The sequence below is a fragment of the Muntiacus reevesi genome, chromosome 1 (genome assembly GCF_963930625.1).
Source record: "Muntiacus reevesi chromosome 1, mMunRee1.1, whole genome shotgun sequence".
Classification (NCBI taxonomy): domain Eukaryota; kingdom Metazoa; phylum Chordata; class Mammalia; order Artiodactyla; family Cervidae; genus Muntiacus; species Muntiacus reevesi.
This window is the reverse complement of record NC_089249.1, coordinates 189,167,948-189,185,122: the sequence shown is the minus strand read 5'-3', so window position 1 is coordinate 189,185,122 and position 17,175 is coordinate 189,167,948. Positions and strand designations below refer to the sequence as shown.

Sequence of the window (17,175 nt, the reverse complement as noted above, 5' to 3'; positions counted from 1 at the left end):
CAGCAATAGCTAACTGATACAGTGAGCAAAGTAAATAGAAGTAAGAATGAAGACAATAATCTTCTAAATATTCTTGGCATTTTTCTTATATTTGAAGACAGTACTCTTGATCATTCTGTTACTTCAGATGACTCTATTATAAAGTGCTTATGGTCACCTGAAGCAGTTGAAAGGACATGCATGTGTGTGTGGGAATACTAGTGGTCTTGATTCATGTGAATTGATAGGAACCCATGCTCTCCTGAGTCACTTTTTGAACATAAACGTGAAAATATTCCTGTGCATAATGGAAACATATCATTGGTGACGTTGATAATGTTCATCCACTATCACTTTAGTGTTCATGAAAAAGTGTAGGAGAGGGGGACATATTTCCTTTATAGCAATAGAAGGAGTCATACTATAGGCAGCATTAAATGTTTTGTAGTGGTAAAAAGATGATACATCAATAAAACTATAAAAAGTGCCAAACAAATTTTCACCCATATATAAAAGGCCTATTCTATATGGACAACAGTTCTCCATATTCTGGGCTTCCCAAGTGGCTCAGTGGTGAAGAATGTACCTGCCAAGCAGGAGACATAGATTGGGAAGATCCCCTGGAGAAGGAAATGGCAGCCGACTCCAGCATTCTTGCCTGGGAAATCTCATGGATAGAGGAGCCTGGCAGGCTACAGTCCATGGGGTCACAAAAGACTTGGACACTACTAACAACCAACCAACACCCAAAACATCCATATTCCAATGAATAAATGTGCAGTATGAAAAATAAATATTTTGCAAAGAAGCTCAGTATATGATTTAAAAAATCTTCATCTTTTTAAAGGTCATCTATGAATCTAACCAGTACTTTGGTCACCTTATGTGAAGAGTTGACTCATTGGAAAAGACCCTGATGCTGGGAGGGATTGGGGGTAGGAGGAGAATGGGACGACAGAGGATGAGATGACTGGATGGCATCACCAACTTGATGGACATGAGTTTGAGTAAATTCCGGGAGTTGGTGATGGACAGGGAGGCCTGGTGTACTGCAATTCATGGGATCACAAAGAGTTGGACATGACTGAGTGACTGAACTGAACTGAATCTTAAGTCATATTAGGTCAATGTATTTATTAAAGTTTATCTTGCAATAAAGATTCCTCTTGAATACATGTATTTGATAATAATTTTGCCAGTGACTAAGGTTAGCATTTTGGTCACTGAACTAAGAAAAAGAAAAAAAAATAAATAAGAGAACAGTATCAGAATTCTAAAGAGGAGAATAAAACCAAGTGACCAGCTTTAACACATTACTCTGTTAAAATCTATATTGTAAGTAGGAGCAGTTAAGATAGTGCTATAGAAAGAAATACTAGATAAAAAGGCAAAGAGTCATTTCAGATTTTCTTCTATTATTAAGTTATATAAATTGCTTTAATCATCAGTTGTACCTTTTTCTATCAGAGTACTATAATGCATGACAATTCCAGTAGTAAAACAAAAGAAACAGTATTTAATATGATGTATATAATTCAAAATATTCTAAACTGTTGTTTCATTAGGTAAATGGGGATTTTCAAGTATTTCTGAGCCATGGTTGGAAATAAATTTGGGAAAACATGAAAACAACAATGAGCAAAGCTGTTAGATACCTGAGAGAGCAGAAAGATTGATAAAGTCAGTTATTTAAACTTCATAAAGAATTTGAGGTCAAAGAAATAAAAAATTTAGGAGATAACAGAGAAAAATATTACTTAAACAATCTGATTAAATAATCAAAATTTCTGACTCTGAGGCTTTGTCTTCTGCTATCATGTGCATTTCCTCAGTATTCTGACAATTGATCATCTTGTATTTTGCTTCACAAAGAATGCTTTTAGAGCCCTCTTTATATCTTTATTTCTCAGACTGTAGATGAAGGGATTCAGCATGGGTGTGACCACAGTGTACATCACTGAAGCAGTTGCACTTGATTTTGAACTGTGGGTACCAGCAGAGCTAAGGTACACCCCTAGCATTGTACAATAAAATAAGGAGACAACTGAGAGATGAGACGCACAGGTAGAGAATGCTTTATACTTCCCCTGAAGTGATGAGATTCCACATATGCAAGAGACTATCTTAGAGTAGGAGTAAAGGACACCAGTGAAAGGACCGCCACCCATCAGGACAGCTGCAAAATACATCACCATGTTATTAAGAAAGGTGTCAGAACAGGCAAGCTGGATCATTTGATTGAGTTCACAAAAAAAGTGGGGGATTTCCAAGTTTGTGCAGAAGGACAGTCGCAATACCATTAAGCTTTGTAACAGGGAATTCAGGAGACATATGATCCAGGACATTAGAACCAGCAGTGCACAGAGCCAAGGGTTCATGATGACTGTGTAGTGCAAAGGGTGGCAGATGGCCACAAAGCGGTCATAGGCCATCACGGTCAGGAGAAAAACGTCCAACACTGCAGAGAGTGTGAAAAAATAAATCTGTGTGATGCAGCCTTCGTAGGTTATGGCTTTATTCTGGGTTTGGATGTTCCACAGCATCTTTGGGATGGTGGTAGAGGTGAAACAAATGTCTACAAAGGACAGGTTGGAGAGGAAGAAGTACATAGGGGTGTGGAGGTGGGGGTCTGAACTGACGGCTAAGATAATGAGCAGGTTTCCAAACACAGTGATCAGGTACATGGATAAGAAAAGCCAAAATATGAGAGGTTGCACTTCTGGTTCCTCTGAAAATCTCAGAAGAAGAAATCCTGAAATCCATGTATCATTACCTGGTTGCATATGATGGAAGTAGCTTCTAGGAAAGAAGGAAATAGCATGGCTAATACAAATATATGCAGGTGTGTGTGCTAAGTTGCTTCAGTTGTATCTGACTCTTTGTGACCCTATGGACTATAGCCTGCCAGGCTCCTCTGTCCATGGAATTCTCCAGGCAAGGATACTGGAGTGAGTTCCATGCCCTTCTCCAGGGGATCTTCCCAGCCCATGAATTGAACCTGTGATTCCTGCAATTCCTGTATTGCAGGCAGATTCTTTACCTCTGAGCCACCAGGGAAGCCCCAATATTCACACAAACTTGAATTATTCACTTATTCTAAATTATATAATGTATACTTTGAAGTCAATAAATTAATTTTTGTATTTGTTGTATGGATCTGATTTTCTTTAATGAATCCCCCTGTGCCATTTCTGATATGAAATTGCTTTCCCAATCAGCTTTTTCCCCAGGAGGGCAGGATGAATTTTACAGTTTTAATGAGAAACCCATCTATTGAAAGAATGCAAATTGAAGTATGACTGTATTTTCAGCACTGTCTAGGCTATGAATACAAGATGCTGAAAAGCAACACTCCCTACAATTCATTGATGGAAAAATATATAAGCAAACATAAGATTATCTAGCACTTCTGATGGGGACAAGTGGTATGATGAGAAAGAAAACAAGCATAAAGGAAAGACTACAGCATTCTATTTTTCATGTGCTTTGGGTAAGACTGGCAAACATGGTGACACGTGAATCATAACCTCTAGTAAGGATGGGAGGGAGATGCAAAGTTATGTGTGTAAATGTGTACCCAGCAGACAGAATGCCTAGGACTCAAATAAATAACATCAGAACTGAAAGAGGAGATGGTACAAGTGGTACTGAAATGGAGGAGAACCTTAGGTTCTTCACCTTCACTTTGTGTTCCACCTGTCTTCTGTCTGTAGAAAAACTTCAACTGGAGAAGAACTTAAATCAGAGCAGTGAGAAAACTCAGAAACAAAGGAAACCAGTCCAACAGACTAAATAATAATAGTTTAGTCATTAAGCACAGTCAGTCAAGGACCTTTAGTTCCTTCTCAAGATTTGCAGATAATATTCTGATCTGCATCCTGTGAGTTGTCTTATAGATACTGAAACCCTCATCAGGTGAAAGAAGTCAACTACATGAGGACCAGACTGTAAGCATGACATAAAAGCTGCCACGATTCCAAGAACTGGCCTCAAGGACACGGGAACAGACCAACCCTGGAAATGAAGATTAACTGTACTTAAAATAATTAGGATGACGCTGGTCAGACCACTGCATACATTCAGATTAGTTGTCAGAGATAGTTGTGCTTTTTCTACATGTAGTCCCCTCCCTCTGCCTATAAAAGCTCTTACCCACTGATTCTCAGTGAGGAGGAATCTGCCTTTGGACAGAAGTCAGAAGTCAGAAGTCCTCCCCACACTGCAGTTGCCAGTATCTGATACAAAGCAAAATTTCCTTTCCACCAACCTGACTTCTTAATCAGATTTTAAGTAGTGAGCAGCCAGATCACCCCCACTTTTAGTAACAGTACCCAAGAAATATAAAGGATCACACAGATTACTATAAATGATTATATGTTAACAAATTGGATAACATAGAAGCAATAAAAAATGTATAGAGACATAACAATCTACAAAGACTAAATCATAATCGAGTCAAACAATTATATTAAATGACATTTAATTAAAACTTATGGCCTCTGAAATAAAACATAGAATAAAAGGTTTAACCACATCAACATGGGTCTCTCATTAAAGTAAAATGGCAAAGACCTGGGAATGAAAAATATAAAAATATGAGTTTTGAAAAGTTGAAGAAGCAGTACCAAATGTTATACTTTTCATCTATATAAACATAAATGAATTTCAATGGGGAAGAGGCACTAGTTAGTTGAATGCAAAAGAATGTCTCTCACAAGATGGGGTAGTATGATTGCTATTTAACAAAACATATCCACCCACAGAAAGATAAAAGGTAGCAACAAGAAAAGGCAAATGTTTAACAATAAATATAAAAGGATGTTATTACTAGTAAGGATGCAAAAAAACTCTCTACATTTAATGTGATCAACTGAAAGAACCGATCGTACAAAATTAGGTCTCAATGTATATGGACATTTACCATATGGCTAGATTATATTTCAGTTTAGTAGGAAATGATTGGGTTGTTAAATAAAACCTGGTACAAATGGCTGTCTGTCTGAAAGAATATAAAATTGGCCCACCCTCAGACATCATACAAAAACAAACTCCAAAATTCCATTGAGAAACAGTGATGTGAAAATATTTTGAAACACTGAAAACTATAAAGAAATAGGTAAATACTATATGGGCATATAATGATAATAATAAAACCAAATGGTGATGGACACATGTAAAATTTACTGTAACTGAGCAATATTTTAAGAAAACATGAAACGTCTTTACCTATCAGCCTGGGAAAAAGACTGGGATTAAGAACTGTTCTGATGATTGAGGGTGAAACTTTTAAACTGGTAGCAAAAGCAGTACTCTAATTTTGCTAGCATAAACACAAAGTATTATAAGATTAAAAAACAGCCCAAAGATAGCTATAAATATCACAAATACAGATATTCTTTGGGCTTCTCAGGTGGTGCTAAATTGTAAAGAATCCACTGACCAAAGCAGAAAGTGCCAAAGATGTGACTTTGACCCCTGGGTCGACCCCCTGGAGAAGGAAATAGCAACATGGACAGAGGAACTCGGCAGGCTACAGCCCATGAAGTCGCAAAAGAGAGACACAACTGAACAGGCATATGCTTTACCCCAGGGATACTCAGTCTCAGGGCTATTAATTTTCTGGACCAGATCATTCTCTTTTATGCTCTGTCTTGTACATTGAAAGATGTTTACAGCATCCATGGTCTCCATTTACCCTCCTCCAGGGTGACAGCGAAAAATGTCCCAGAACATTTTTTCAATGTGTCCCCTGGGGGGAAATCACCCCTGATAGGAACCAGTGTGAATTTAACAATCTCAACATCTTTTTCTAGCATTGACATAATAACAATTTCATGATAAGGAATGTGAAAGATGGTCAAAGATGCAAATAGCACTGCTGCACTGTAAATATTATGCAATCACTATAATAAATACATTAATTAATTTATCAAGCAAATAAATAGATACAACAATCTCTTGCATCTGGCTTGATTTAAATTGGCTTCCATTCTCTCTGACCTTCTTATGTGTGGTCAGCTGGGTTGTTTGACTCACCTGGATGGGAACTCTGAGAGGATGGTCTCCAATGGGGGCATCCGAATTCTCCCTTGAATGGTTGGTGATGGAGACAAAATGGCAGGAATGAGTGAAGCTACAGCCCCCAATCAGAATTAGAGCTCCAAACAAAGGGGAAAAAGGGCCCTTTCAGCCCAATGTTACACATGCTGAGAGACTGCAAACATGGATATATTTATAAATCCCTATATCTGCTCATTAGGCACATTTCTCTCTGTTATTTCAAGCTCTAAACCTCATAATTCCCCTGTGGAAAACTGTTAAGTAAGGAAGGAAATTTTCCTTAATGATTCTCAATTCACAAGAGAGCAGGGTAGAAGTCATGTGAATCCAAGTCTGTTCTCTGTTTTTCACTCCTTCTCCATGAAGTAGCCTCCTTTTCAGATCTCTAAATCTCCTAGCACCTTATCTCAACTCTGAGTCAGAATTTTCTCAAAATCTAAGACTGAGGAACCTGTCTGGATCAGGTCTCTTGCATCTTCAAATCACTGACTTGTGCTGGAGACACAGTCCCTGAATTCTATGAATATTTCTGTTCTCCTTTCAACAAAGAGTGTGTGTTGGGGGGAACTGAGCTCTTTTGGTAATAAAGCTTGGACACTACATGCATTGTCTTCATGACACAAGAGGGATTTCATACTTACATCTGTAGTTCAGAGATGTCATTTTAGCCCTTCATTATAAAACAATTGTTAATGATAAGAGATATATTTAATATTTTTTAACTAAAACCTGAGCTTAGTACCGAATATGGATTGTTCGATTGCATATTTACAAATGTCTCATCTATGAGGAAGTGCATTTTAAGAACTTTATTCTCTCCTGCAGAAATGGGGCTTGAAGGTCTTTAGTGAACTGGACAATGTTATTTTCTGAGTATGTGATGAGTCTTGATTGTAAATCTGTCAGGATACTTCTAGTTTTCAAACTAGACCAGTGGTTCTCAACTAGAAGTGTTTCTCCCTTGAATGCTAGACAATATCTGAAATGATGCTGCTAAACATCTAAAATCCATGGGAAAGAACCCCCAGAATGGCATCATCCTGCCCCAAATGTCAACAGTAAAGGGTGGAAATAGTTACTTCAGACCAGTTCTTCTCTAATGTCTGGTAAACAGCAGCACTCCTACTACAAATGCAGAATCTGATTCAGCAGATCCTGGTGTGCCCAGAGACTCTGAATACCTACCTAACAAGCTCCTGGATGATTTTGGTGCTGGAGGTCCTGGTCTGTGGACCACTCTTTGAGTAGAAAGACTGTCAGCCTGTGATACAGTCAGTTGTAGATAGTTTTAGTTCTTCTGCACCAAAAACAGACTTTGCATATAATTTTGAAGGAATAACTTATTCACTCATTCCAGAGGGTGTGGCAAATTGTTTGTTTCTTTTGTATAAAGGTTCTTGAACAACACAAACTGATATGCTTTTGAAAAAGATTTTGTAGTAGGCAGAATAAGGACCTCCAAAATCTTTCCACATCTCAATAATAATTAACTTTGAATATGATATTCTTTTTGTAGCAAGAGAGGATTAAAACACCAGATTTATCAGAATTGCTAATCAGATTACTCTATTTTTTCTTTGTCTTTTTTGGGGGGCAGTTATCCATTTTATTTTACTTTTTAACTTTTTATTTTGTATTGGGACTTCCCTGGTAGCTCAACTGGTAAAGAATCCGCCTGCAATGCAGGAGACTCTGGTTTGATCCCTGGGTCAGGAAGATCCCCTGGAGAAGGGATAGTTCACCCACTCCAGTATTCTTGGGCTTCCCTGGTGGCTCAGACAGTGAAGAATCCAACTGCAATGTGGGAGAGCTGGCTTTTATCCATGGATTGGGAAGATCTCCTGGAGAAGGGAACAGCTACCCATTCCAGTAATCTTGCCTGGAGAATTCCATGGATGCAGGAGCCTGGCAGACAACAGTGCATTGAGTCGCAAAGAGTCAGACACGACTGAATGACTTTCACGTTACTTTATAGCTGTTTAACAAGAATCTGCTGTAGAGCACATGGGACTCTGCTCAGCCTGGGTGGGAGGGGAGTTTGTGGAGGAGAATGGATACATGTATATGTTTGATTGTGTCAGATCAATTGACTTTAAGAAATAATTTTGTTGTAATTATTGAGGTAGGACTAAGGTAATCATACTTGCCCTCTAAATGTGCAACAGGGAGGGAAAAGAGTTGCTGTCAATGAGATTTTGAAAATGCTACATTGCTTGCTTTTAAGATGGAAAAGGGGCCATGAGACAAGGAATGCAGGAAGCCAGCAATATAAACCGGAATGGAAAAGAAGCAGGTGATCGTCTGAACATCTAGGAGGAACTTAACCCTGCAGAAACTTTTCTTTTTAATGAGGTGAAATTGCTAAATATATTAGTTTCAGGTGTAAAAAATAATAGCTTTATCACACCAACAAAGTAATCAACATAATAAATTTAGTTACCATCTGTCACATTACAGTTGACCCTTGTCAGGGAATGTTTAACAGGAGGATTCCTACATGCTGTTTCTCATAAACCTTCTGTTCCTTATCCTTATTCTGGCAACAGAAACAAGTGGAACAGCACGCTGCTCCCAGGACTGAGGTCATAGGATGAGACATGCCTGAATCTCCTTCAGTAAACATTCTCCTTATGACAAAACTTCTTAGTCTCGATCCTCTTTCTTGAGTTATGGATTGTCTTCTGACCTTATGACCATTGTTAATCCCTTGCTCCCTTGGTAATGGTTGCTGTACGTTTGGTTTTCTGATCTTTATCATTGTTGAAAGAAATTCCTTGTACCACAGCCTATATACTGTGAGTATATACTCACAGAAAGATCATTAAAGCATCTTTGCTCCATCAGAGCTTGGGTCCCCGTGTCTCTCTCTCTTTCTCTCTCTCTCTCTCTCTCCCTCTCCCTCCGCTCACCGTGCAAAAAATTGACATTCACTTGCTCTCATTTGTGGCAGAGGCTCTCTAAGTTGCTGGCTTTACAATCTCAAGTCTCTGAGGCCAATGATCTTTTTGTCTTTCTTATGTTATAAAATGTTAATGCTCAAAGACAACTAATACCTCAACATGAAGACATTAATTTTTCTCACATACAGTAAATGAAAAAGGCTATAACTATGTATGGTCCTCATTCACCTTTCACTAAAGAACTTCTAAACACTATGACATCTTCTATTAAAAATTTTATCCCTTATGATCAGAAAATTTTAGTAAAAGTTCTTCTTAAACCAGGAGGATATCTTCAATGGACAATGTGGTTTCATGATATAGCCAGAGATCATGCTAACAAGAATGCTTGAGCTGGCACTCGCCAAAACCAAATTACTTTTGAAATGTTAACTGGCATCAGACAATTTGATGCCATAGAGGCTCAAATACAATGCCCTCCCTTGTTGCATGAACAATTAAAAACAGTGGCCCTTTAAGCTTGGGATTGAATTATTCCTCAAGGATAACCTACAAGTAGCTACACTAAAATATTACAAGGACCTAATGAAAATTATGCTAATTTTTTAGCTAGATTAGAAACTGCTATTTCCCATACTATAATCAGAGTAAAAAACAAAAAAAGAGCTAGAGAAATTACTTGCTTATGAGAATGCAAATCAGAAATGTCAAAAAGCTATCACTCCAATTCGTGACACTGGGACTATTATTAATTATTTGAAGGCTTGTCACAATCTAGGATCAGAAACTCAAAAGATGCAAATGCTAGCTGAAACAATGACTGCTGCCTTTAGAAAGGAAAATGAAGGTTGTTTTACGTGTGGAGATAAGAACCATTTAAAAAGGGATTGTCCTAAGAAGGCTGATGAAAGACCTCCACAAATCTGCCCTTGCTGCTGTAAAGGAATACATTGGGCCAAAGAGTGTAAGTCTAACTTTGATATTGAAGGAAAACCTATTGCAGAAAACTCCAAGCAGGGGACCCCCTGGATCCCCTTCAACAAAAACCAGGGGCAAATTCCATCTTTTCCCTCAAACACTCAACAGCCAGCAATGCTGCTATCGATATACCAGCCCTAAATGATTTTCTCTTTTACCCTCAAGCAGTCCTTTTAAAAATACCTACCAGGCTTTTTGGGCCCTTGCCCCCACAAACTTTCAGTCTTTCACTTGGCTGATCTAGTTTGACTTCTAAAGGAATTACTGTTCACCCTGGAGTAATTAATTCAAATTATAAAGGAGAAATTCAAATCATGATGTCATCTCAGATTCTATGACAATTCAAAAAGGGGGGGGGGAATTGCTTAATTACTTCTTTTGCCTTACATTTCTATTAACTCCTCTAATGATGTATGGACAGGCAGATTCGGCAGTACAGATAAAAAACAATCCTTATGGACATTATTGGTATCTGTATTTGCCTGACCAAATATAAATATAAAAATTAACTGTAAAAGATTTTCTGGTCTCCTAGACACTGGATCTGATATTATGATTATTTCCAAAAACTTATGGTCCAAGTCCCGGCCTATACAAAAAGTCTCTTGCTAAATTGCAGGAATTTCTCAAACCAAAGTACAAGAAATATATCAAAATGTTCAAATCTACTCATGTGAGGGACCAAAAGGTCAACCTACAACATTAATGTCTTATGTGATAGATGCACCTCTTAATCTAATAGGAAGGGACTTACTTACGCAATGGCAAACTCAGATATACATTCCACATTTTTTCTAGGGGCCACTGCTCATTTAACAAACAAAACAATTAGAGTAACTTTGAACAATGACGAACCTATTTGGACAGAGCAATGGCCCCTTGCAAAAAAAAAAATTACAGGCTACTAAATAACTTATAGACACACAATTAGAATTGAAACATATTGAGGAATCTTGCTCTCCTTGGAACTGTAATATTTTTGTTATCAAAAACAAATCTAACAAATGGCATCTCTTAACAGACCTTAGAAAAATTAATGTGTTTATGAAACCTATGGGTACATTGCAACCAGGGATCCCATCACCTACTACTATTCCTCAAAATTGGCACATTATTATTACTGATTTACAAAATCACTTTTTTAATATACCTTTACACCCTTTAGACTGAGAGAGATTCACTTTCTCTCTCCATTTTCCTAATTACATCGGGCCTCATGAAAGATTTCAGTAGACTATGTTACCTCAAGGTATACTTAACAGTCTTACTATTTGTCAAAATTTTGTAGCCAAGGCTTTACACCCAACGTGACAGCAATTCCCTCATGCGTATATCATTAATGATATACTGTGACTAAAAAAAGAGAAATAACATTTTTGACACTGAATGGCCATGATATTCTTTAGACTCTAAAAAAAAAAAAAAACCTGATTAAAACAATCTTTTTTGAAATTACAAAACCAGTCCTTCTTACTCGTGCAATTAGGAAAAAGTTGACTCATTAAAATACTTTCTTGGAGCTCCAATTCTGCCTAGGAAACAAAAACAGGCTTAAGAAAAAACCTAAAGTTAACTCTTATCATGTCCTTGGGATACACAGCTCACTATATCTGGAACTCCAACCATAAACAAAATGGTAAAACTAAAAAAAAAAAAACCAAGGCGAGCCTAAAGGATATTTTAAATTTTAAATGGAAAACTATATCTGTCTGTCTATCTAAATTCATCTCTGTCTCAATGTATGTCTTTGTTTTTAGATAATATGAAATTAATTTATAAATAAGCTCTATTTAAATTCAGGTTCACATGAACTGAAAAATATTCAATATTAAATATAATGTTTGTTAATTTAATTAAGACATATCTTAAATCATCAGCATTGTATAATACTTTTATTAAGCTTAGATTTAAGGTAAACTAAATTTGTCAACAAAAATGTAGCTCTTTATATATATATATAAATATATAAATGAGATGACAACTTTTAGATAAACTCTATTAAAAATAATATATTTTAAAAATGTCTATCTAAAATAATCTTAGTATTGGAATAACTTAAATTTCTAGAGTTGTACTAAACTAAATGATAAAAGTTTATTAAATTGCTAGGTCATTTACAAATAAAATAAGATTTTAAAACATTAATTACTAAACACTACCTTCCTCTTAGGAAAAGTTTTTCTTACAGAAAAAACTAAAGAGATTTTAGACTATTAATAAATATATATATATATATAAATATTAACATATATAATAAATATATATGTTATAATATATAATATAATGTAATAAATATATTCACCAATCTATAAAATGCTAATATACAAGATACTTCATGGTTGCTAAAGAAAAATAAAATATATGTTTTTAATAAAAATGTATAAGGAATAACAAGTAGAATGATAAATACAAAATTATAAAAAAGGTTTATGACAAATGGAAGAGAATTTTGTGGCAAATGGATGTAACTCATTGCCCTGAACTTTCTTCCTCTTCCTTCTTACATGTCTCAATCAATAAAAATTCTTCTTTTATATGGGCCACACCTCTCCGAGGTGAACCTACACATGTTATAAACCAACTGTTAGCCTACTTTACAATAATGAGAACACCTAATTCTATAAAAACAATGTCCCTGCCTATATTTCTAGACAGTTCAAACAATTTTTACATTCATTCTTTATTAAGTAGATTACAGACATTCCTTATAATCCACAAACGCAAGGCATAGTTAAATAAGCACATCACACTCTGAAACTACAAATAAAAAAAATTAAAAAAGGGGGAATACACATGAACACTTTTATCTTCCTTATCCAGAACAGACTTACTAGATTCCAAAGCAATATATTCTTTAAGCCTATAGCTATTGTTAATATAGCTTTGTTTAAAAATTTTTTAAACTTACCACAAGGAGATATTTTGACAAAAGCAGAAAAACATTTCGAGGCATTGAAGGATACCTCCTTTCCTCTGCCCATTTGGTATCAAGACGGGTTAACTAATCAATGGGAATCTAAGAAACTAATCTTACAGGGAAAGGGGTATACTTGTATCTCTCCAGATGGATCCAAGGAACTCACATGGCTTCCTCTTTGGAATATTCAACCTAAGGGGGCCCCCAGCATTCAAACTAGAGACAAAACAACAAAAACTCCAAGAGGAAGAAATTCCAATACAAGCCATGGCAGCTTTAAAAATTTCCAAAAAATGCCACACTCGATGTCATTGACCTTATGATCTCCCTACTTGGGGACAAGTAAAAACTCTTACTAATCAAGCTGAAAAAATCTGATTTCTCAACAGGGAATGCCTCAGAATCCTGAAAATATTTTTGTCACTATGCTTGCTTTGCTTGCTTTTGCTTCCCTCACTTAGGCTGACTTGATTGATCACACTTATTGGGCTTATATACTAAACCCCCCCTTTTATTGTAGGTTGTAGAATAGACAGATATAGGATCAATCATATCCACTAATGACCCAATACATATGCCTCCTCCTTAAAACTTGGAGGGGCCCTCTCATCCTGAGGAAGAAAGAAGACTAATTAACATTTCTCTAGGCTATGAACTCCTTCCTTTATTCATGAGCCCAACAAAATTATGTATTAATGTTAGTTGACAAACATGGGCTTTCATCCTGCCTCTAAAAGGAGCTTCCACACATTGCTTGAACTGTTTACTGCCCTGTCATTTTATGAAAACCATGTCAATACTACCAAAACTCTAGGAAAAGGACAAAAGTTAGAATGTAAGGGGTTTACTTATAAAGACTTTAAATATACTCCTGTTTATTGAGATAAATGTCAAGCTAAATCAGGGAAATTAATGTTTATGACCAATTACACCATTGTTGATTGGAGACTCCATGGTATATGGTTATCTAACTGCTCAGATGATGCTAACAGCACTGTGTGTGACTATGCTACTCAAGCAGCATAGACGGTTACTAACACTACAATGGCGCATTACCATGACAAAGGACTTCTTGGGTGGCTTGACGGTGGAATGCCCCCTCTCCCTAGTCCTCGAATCGTCCTCAATAAGCAGATTGGGTCTAAACAATGGGACATCTGGAAACTTGCTGTGAGAACCGAAGAACTTGGGACTTAGACTGGACATTTCACAGGGACCCATCGTAGTCATAGTAACTATTTCTTTTGTTATAATCAATCATATTTCATACAAGCTTGTGTTTCCCTTCCTTTTGTTCTAGCTATAGGGAGTTTACAATTCATTAAGACGTTACATTTTATAACTTGTATAAATTGCAAGTTATATACTTGTGTTAACTCTTTTTTTTTTATTTTTTATTTTTCAGTGGGTTTTGTCATACATTGATATGAATCAGCCATAGAGTTACATGTATTCCCCATCCCGGTCCCCCATCCCACCTCCCTCTCCACCCGATTCCTCTGGGTCTTCCCAGCCCACCAGGCCCAAGCACTTGACTCATGCATCCCACCCTCTTCTGTTTCCTTAAGAAGTGAATCCCTTTTGATTCTTCCATCTCAGCGTAGTCTGTGCTCAATTCATACACATAATTTTATCCAAAATTAGACTAAAGATGCTCATACTATGTGGGCCACTCAGGCTCAGATAGATGAGGATATTCAAGATGAAATACAAGAACTAAAAACAGCCATCAAATGGGTTGGAGATCAATTAATAGATGTACAAAACCAGGTGGTACTAAAATATGATTGGAATTCTACTCAATTTTGTGTTACTTTTGTTCAATTCAATTATAGTGCCTACAACTGGGAACAAACCAAATTTCATTTACCAAACACATGATAATGCCTCTCTGAATGTACAATTATTACAAAAAGAAATCTTTGAAACCTTTTCTAAAAATCTACCCTCTTCCTATAATTTGAAAACTTTAGCTAAACAACTAGCTGCTCAATTATCTGGGCTAGACCCATGTGGATGGTTTTAGAACATTACTCACAGCATCGGATCTAGAACTGTAACTTTGGTGATTGTCTTGACAACTATATTTGCTCTTTACCATTGCCTTTATACAAAAAATTGTTAAAACTGAATAAACTCAAATGGTCAAGACCCTTTTAAAAAATATAATAAATAAATAAGGGGGAATTGTCAGGGAATGTTTAACAGGAGGATTCCTACATGCTGTTTCTCATAAATCCTCTGTTCCTTATCCTTATTCTGGCAACAGAAACAAGTGGAACAGCATGCTGCTCCCAGGACTGAGGTCATAGGATGAGGCATGCATGAATCTCCTTCAGTGAACATTCTCTTTATGACAAAACTGCTTAGCCTCGATCCTCTTTCTTGAGGTATGGATTGTCTCCTGACCTTATGACCATTGTTAATCCCTTGTTACCTTGGTAACGGTTGCTCTACATTTGGTTTTCTGATCTTTATCACTGTTGAAAAAAATTCCTTGTACAATAGCCTATATGTCCTCACAGAAAGATCATTAAAGCACCTTTGCTCCATCAGAGTTTGGGTCCCCATGTCTTTCTTTCTTTCTCTCTCTCCCTCTTTCTCCCTCTAGAAACCCACCGAGCTCATTCTCCTGCCCGGGCATTCAAGACCCCCTCGAGAGGGCGCCCTGTGCCTTCGTGAGTGATGCAAGCCCTGTTGTAGGGTTTTATTGGTTCTCTGCCTAAACCAGGGAGTATCAACTTCTTTCTCTCTTTCGCTTTCTTATCGTCGGCTCCAGACCACCAGGTTCCAGTCCATTAAAGGACTGCAACAGACCCCCCTTCACCCATTTTGTCCACCCACCCCAGTTTACTCATTCTCTGATAACCAACAAGATTTTCTCTGTATCTACGAATTTTTTGTTTCTTTAAATTCCATATATAAGTGTAATCATATAAGTGAAACCATACAGTATGTGTCTTTCTCTGTCTGACTTATTTAATATGGCATGATACTCGCGAGGTCCATCCCTGTTGTCTCAAATGGCAGTGACCCCTTTTCCATAGCTGAGTAGTATTTCACTGTGTGAGTGCATGCAGTATTCCACTGTGTGTATCTCATATATTCTTTATCCATTAATGAATTGATAGATAAGTAGTTTCCATATCTTGTCTATGGTAAATAAAGCTGTAATGAATACAGGGATGCAAACATCTTTTCAAATACATTTTTATTTTCAAAGTAGAGTATGTGGGTCTACTTGCATTTTTGAGTGATATTCATAGTTTTTATAGTGGCTGCACTTATATATGATGAATTCCCCAAAACAGTGTATGAGGGTTTCCTTTTCTCCACATCTTCATTGGTACTTGTGATTTTTTATCTTTTTGATAGTAGGTATTCTAACACAGGGCTTCCCTGGTGGCTCAGCTGGTAAAGAATCTGCCTGCAATGCCGGAGAGCTGAGTTTGATTCCTGAATTGCAAAGATTCCCTAGAGAAGGGAAAGGCTACCCACTCCAGTAGCAGTAACAGTAGCAGTAGTGGTAGATTCTAACACATCTGAGGTGATATCTCATTGTGATTTTGATTTGTATTTCCCTAATAAATTGTGATGTTCAAACATCATTTTCTGTCACTGCTTCCTTCTGTATATCCTTTTAGAAAACTATTTAAATCATATGTCCTTTTTACATCAGACTTACTTAAATCAACCTATCATTATAATAGTCTATTTTATGTTGCTAACAGTCTAAATTTGAAAGCTTTCCTAAAACTCTATATTTTAAATTGCTCCCATGTTTTATGTTTTCAGTCACATTTTGCATGTCTTATTTTTATGTTTTTTCACTAATTGTTTTAGTTGCAGTTTTTTCTACTACTTATCTTTTAACTTTCATACTAGCTTATTAGTAATTAATCCATTACTTTTATTATTCATTTATTTTTACCATTGAGATGTATACTTTCATATGTTTGTTGCATTGTTGTTAGTATTGGTCTTCCTTTTCAGCTTAAAGAAGTCCCTTTACCATTTCTTGTTAGGCCTGCCTAGTGATGGTGAACTCTTTAAGTTTTTACTTATCTCTAAAATTCTTTTGACTCTCCAATTCTGAATAAAAACATTGCTGGGTAGAGTATTTTTAGTTTGATGTTTCTTTTTTTTCTTTCCTATTCACCTCTTTGAGTATGTCATGTCACTCCCTTATGGCCTGCAAAATTTCTTCTGAGAAATCTGTTAATACACTAAGAGTGCCCGCGTATGTAGTAAGTTGTTTTTCCCTTGGTGCTTTTAAAATTCTACGCTAAGTTTTGTTGTTTTAATCATAATGTGTCTTGCTCTTGATTTATTTGAGTTTTT

The 17,175-nt window shown here is 36.5% G+C and overlaps 1 protein-coding gene across 1 annotated transcript; it reads right to left on the bottom strand.

Annotated features, from left to right (window-relative positions):
* Positions 1 to 1,826: 1,826 nt before the first annotated feature.
* On the bottom strand, positions 1,827 to 2,762 carry LOC136156087 (olfactory receptor 7A17-like). The gene has a single exon (XM_065918509.1). It carries the CDS (start codon positions 2,760 to 2,762, stop codon positions 1,827 to 1,829), a length of 936 nt encoding a protein of 311 aa, XP_065774581.1.
* Positions 2,763 to 17,175: the final 14,413 nt, after the last annotated feature.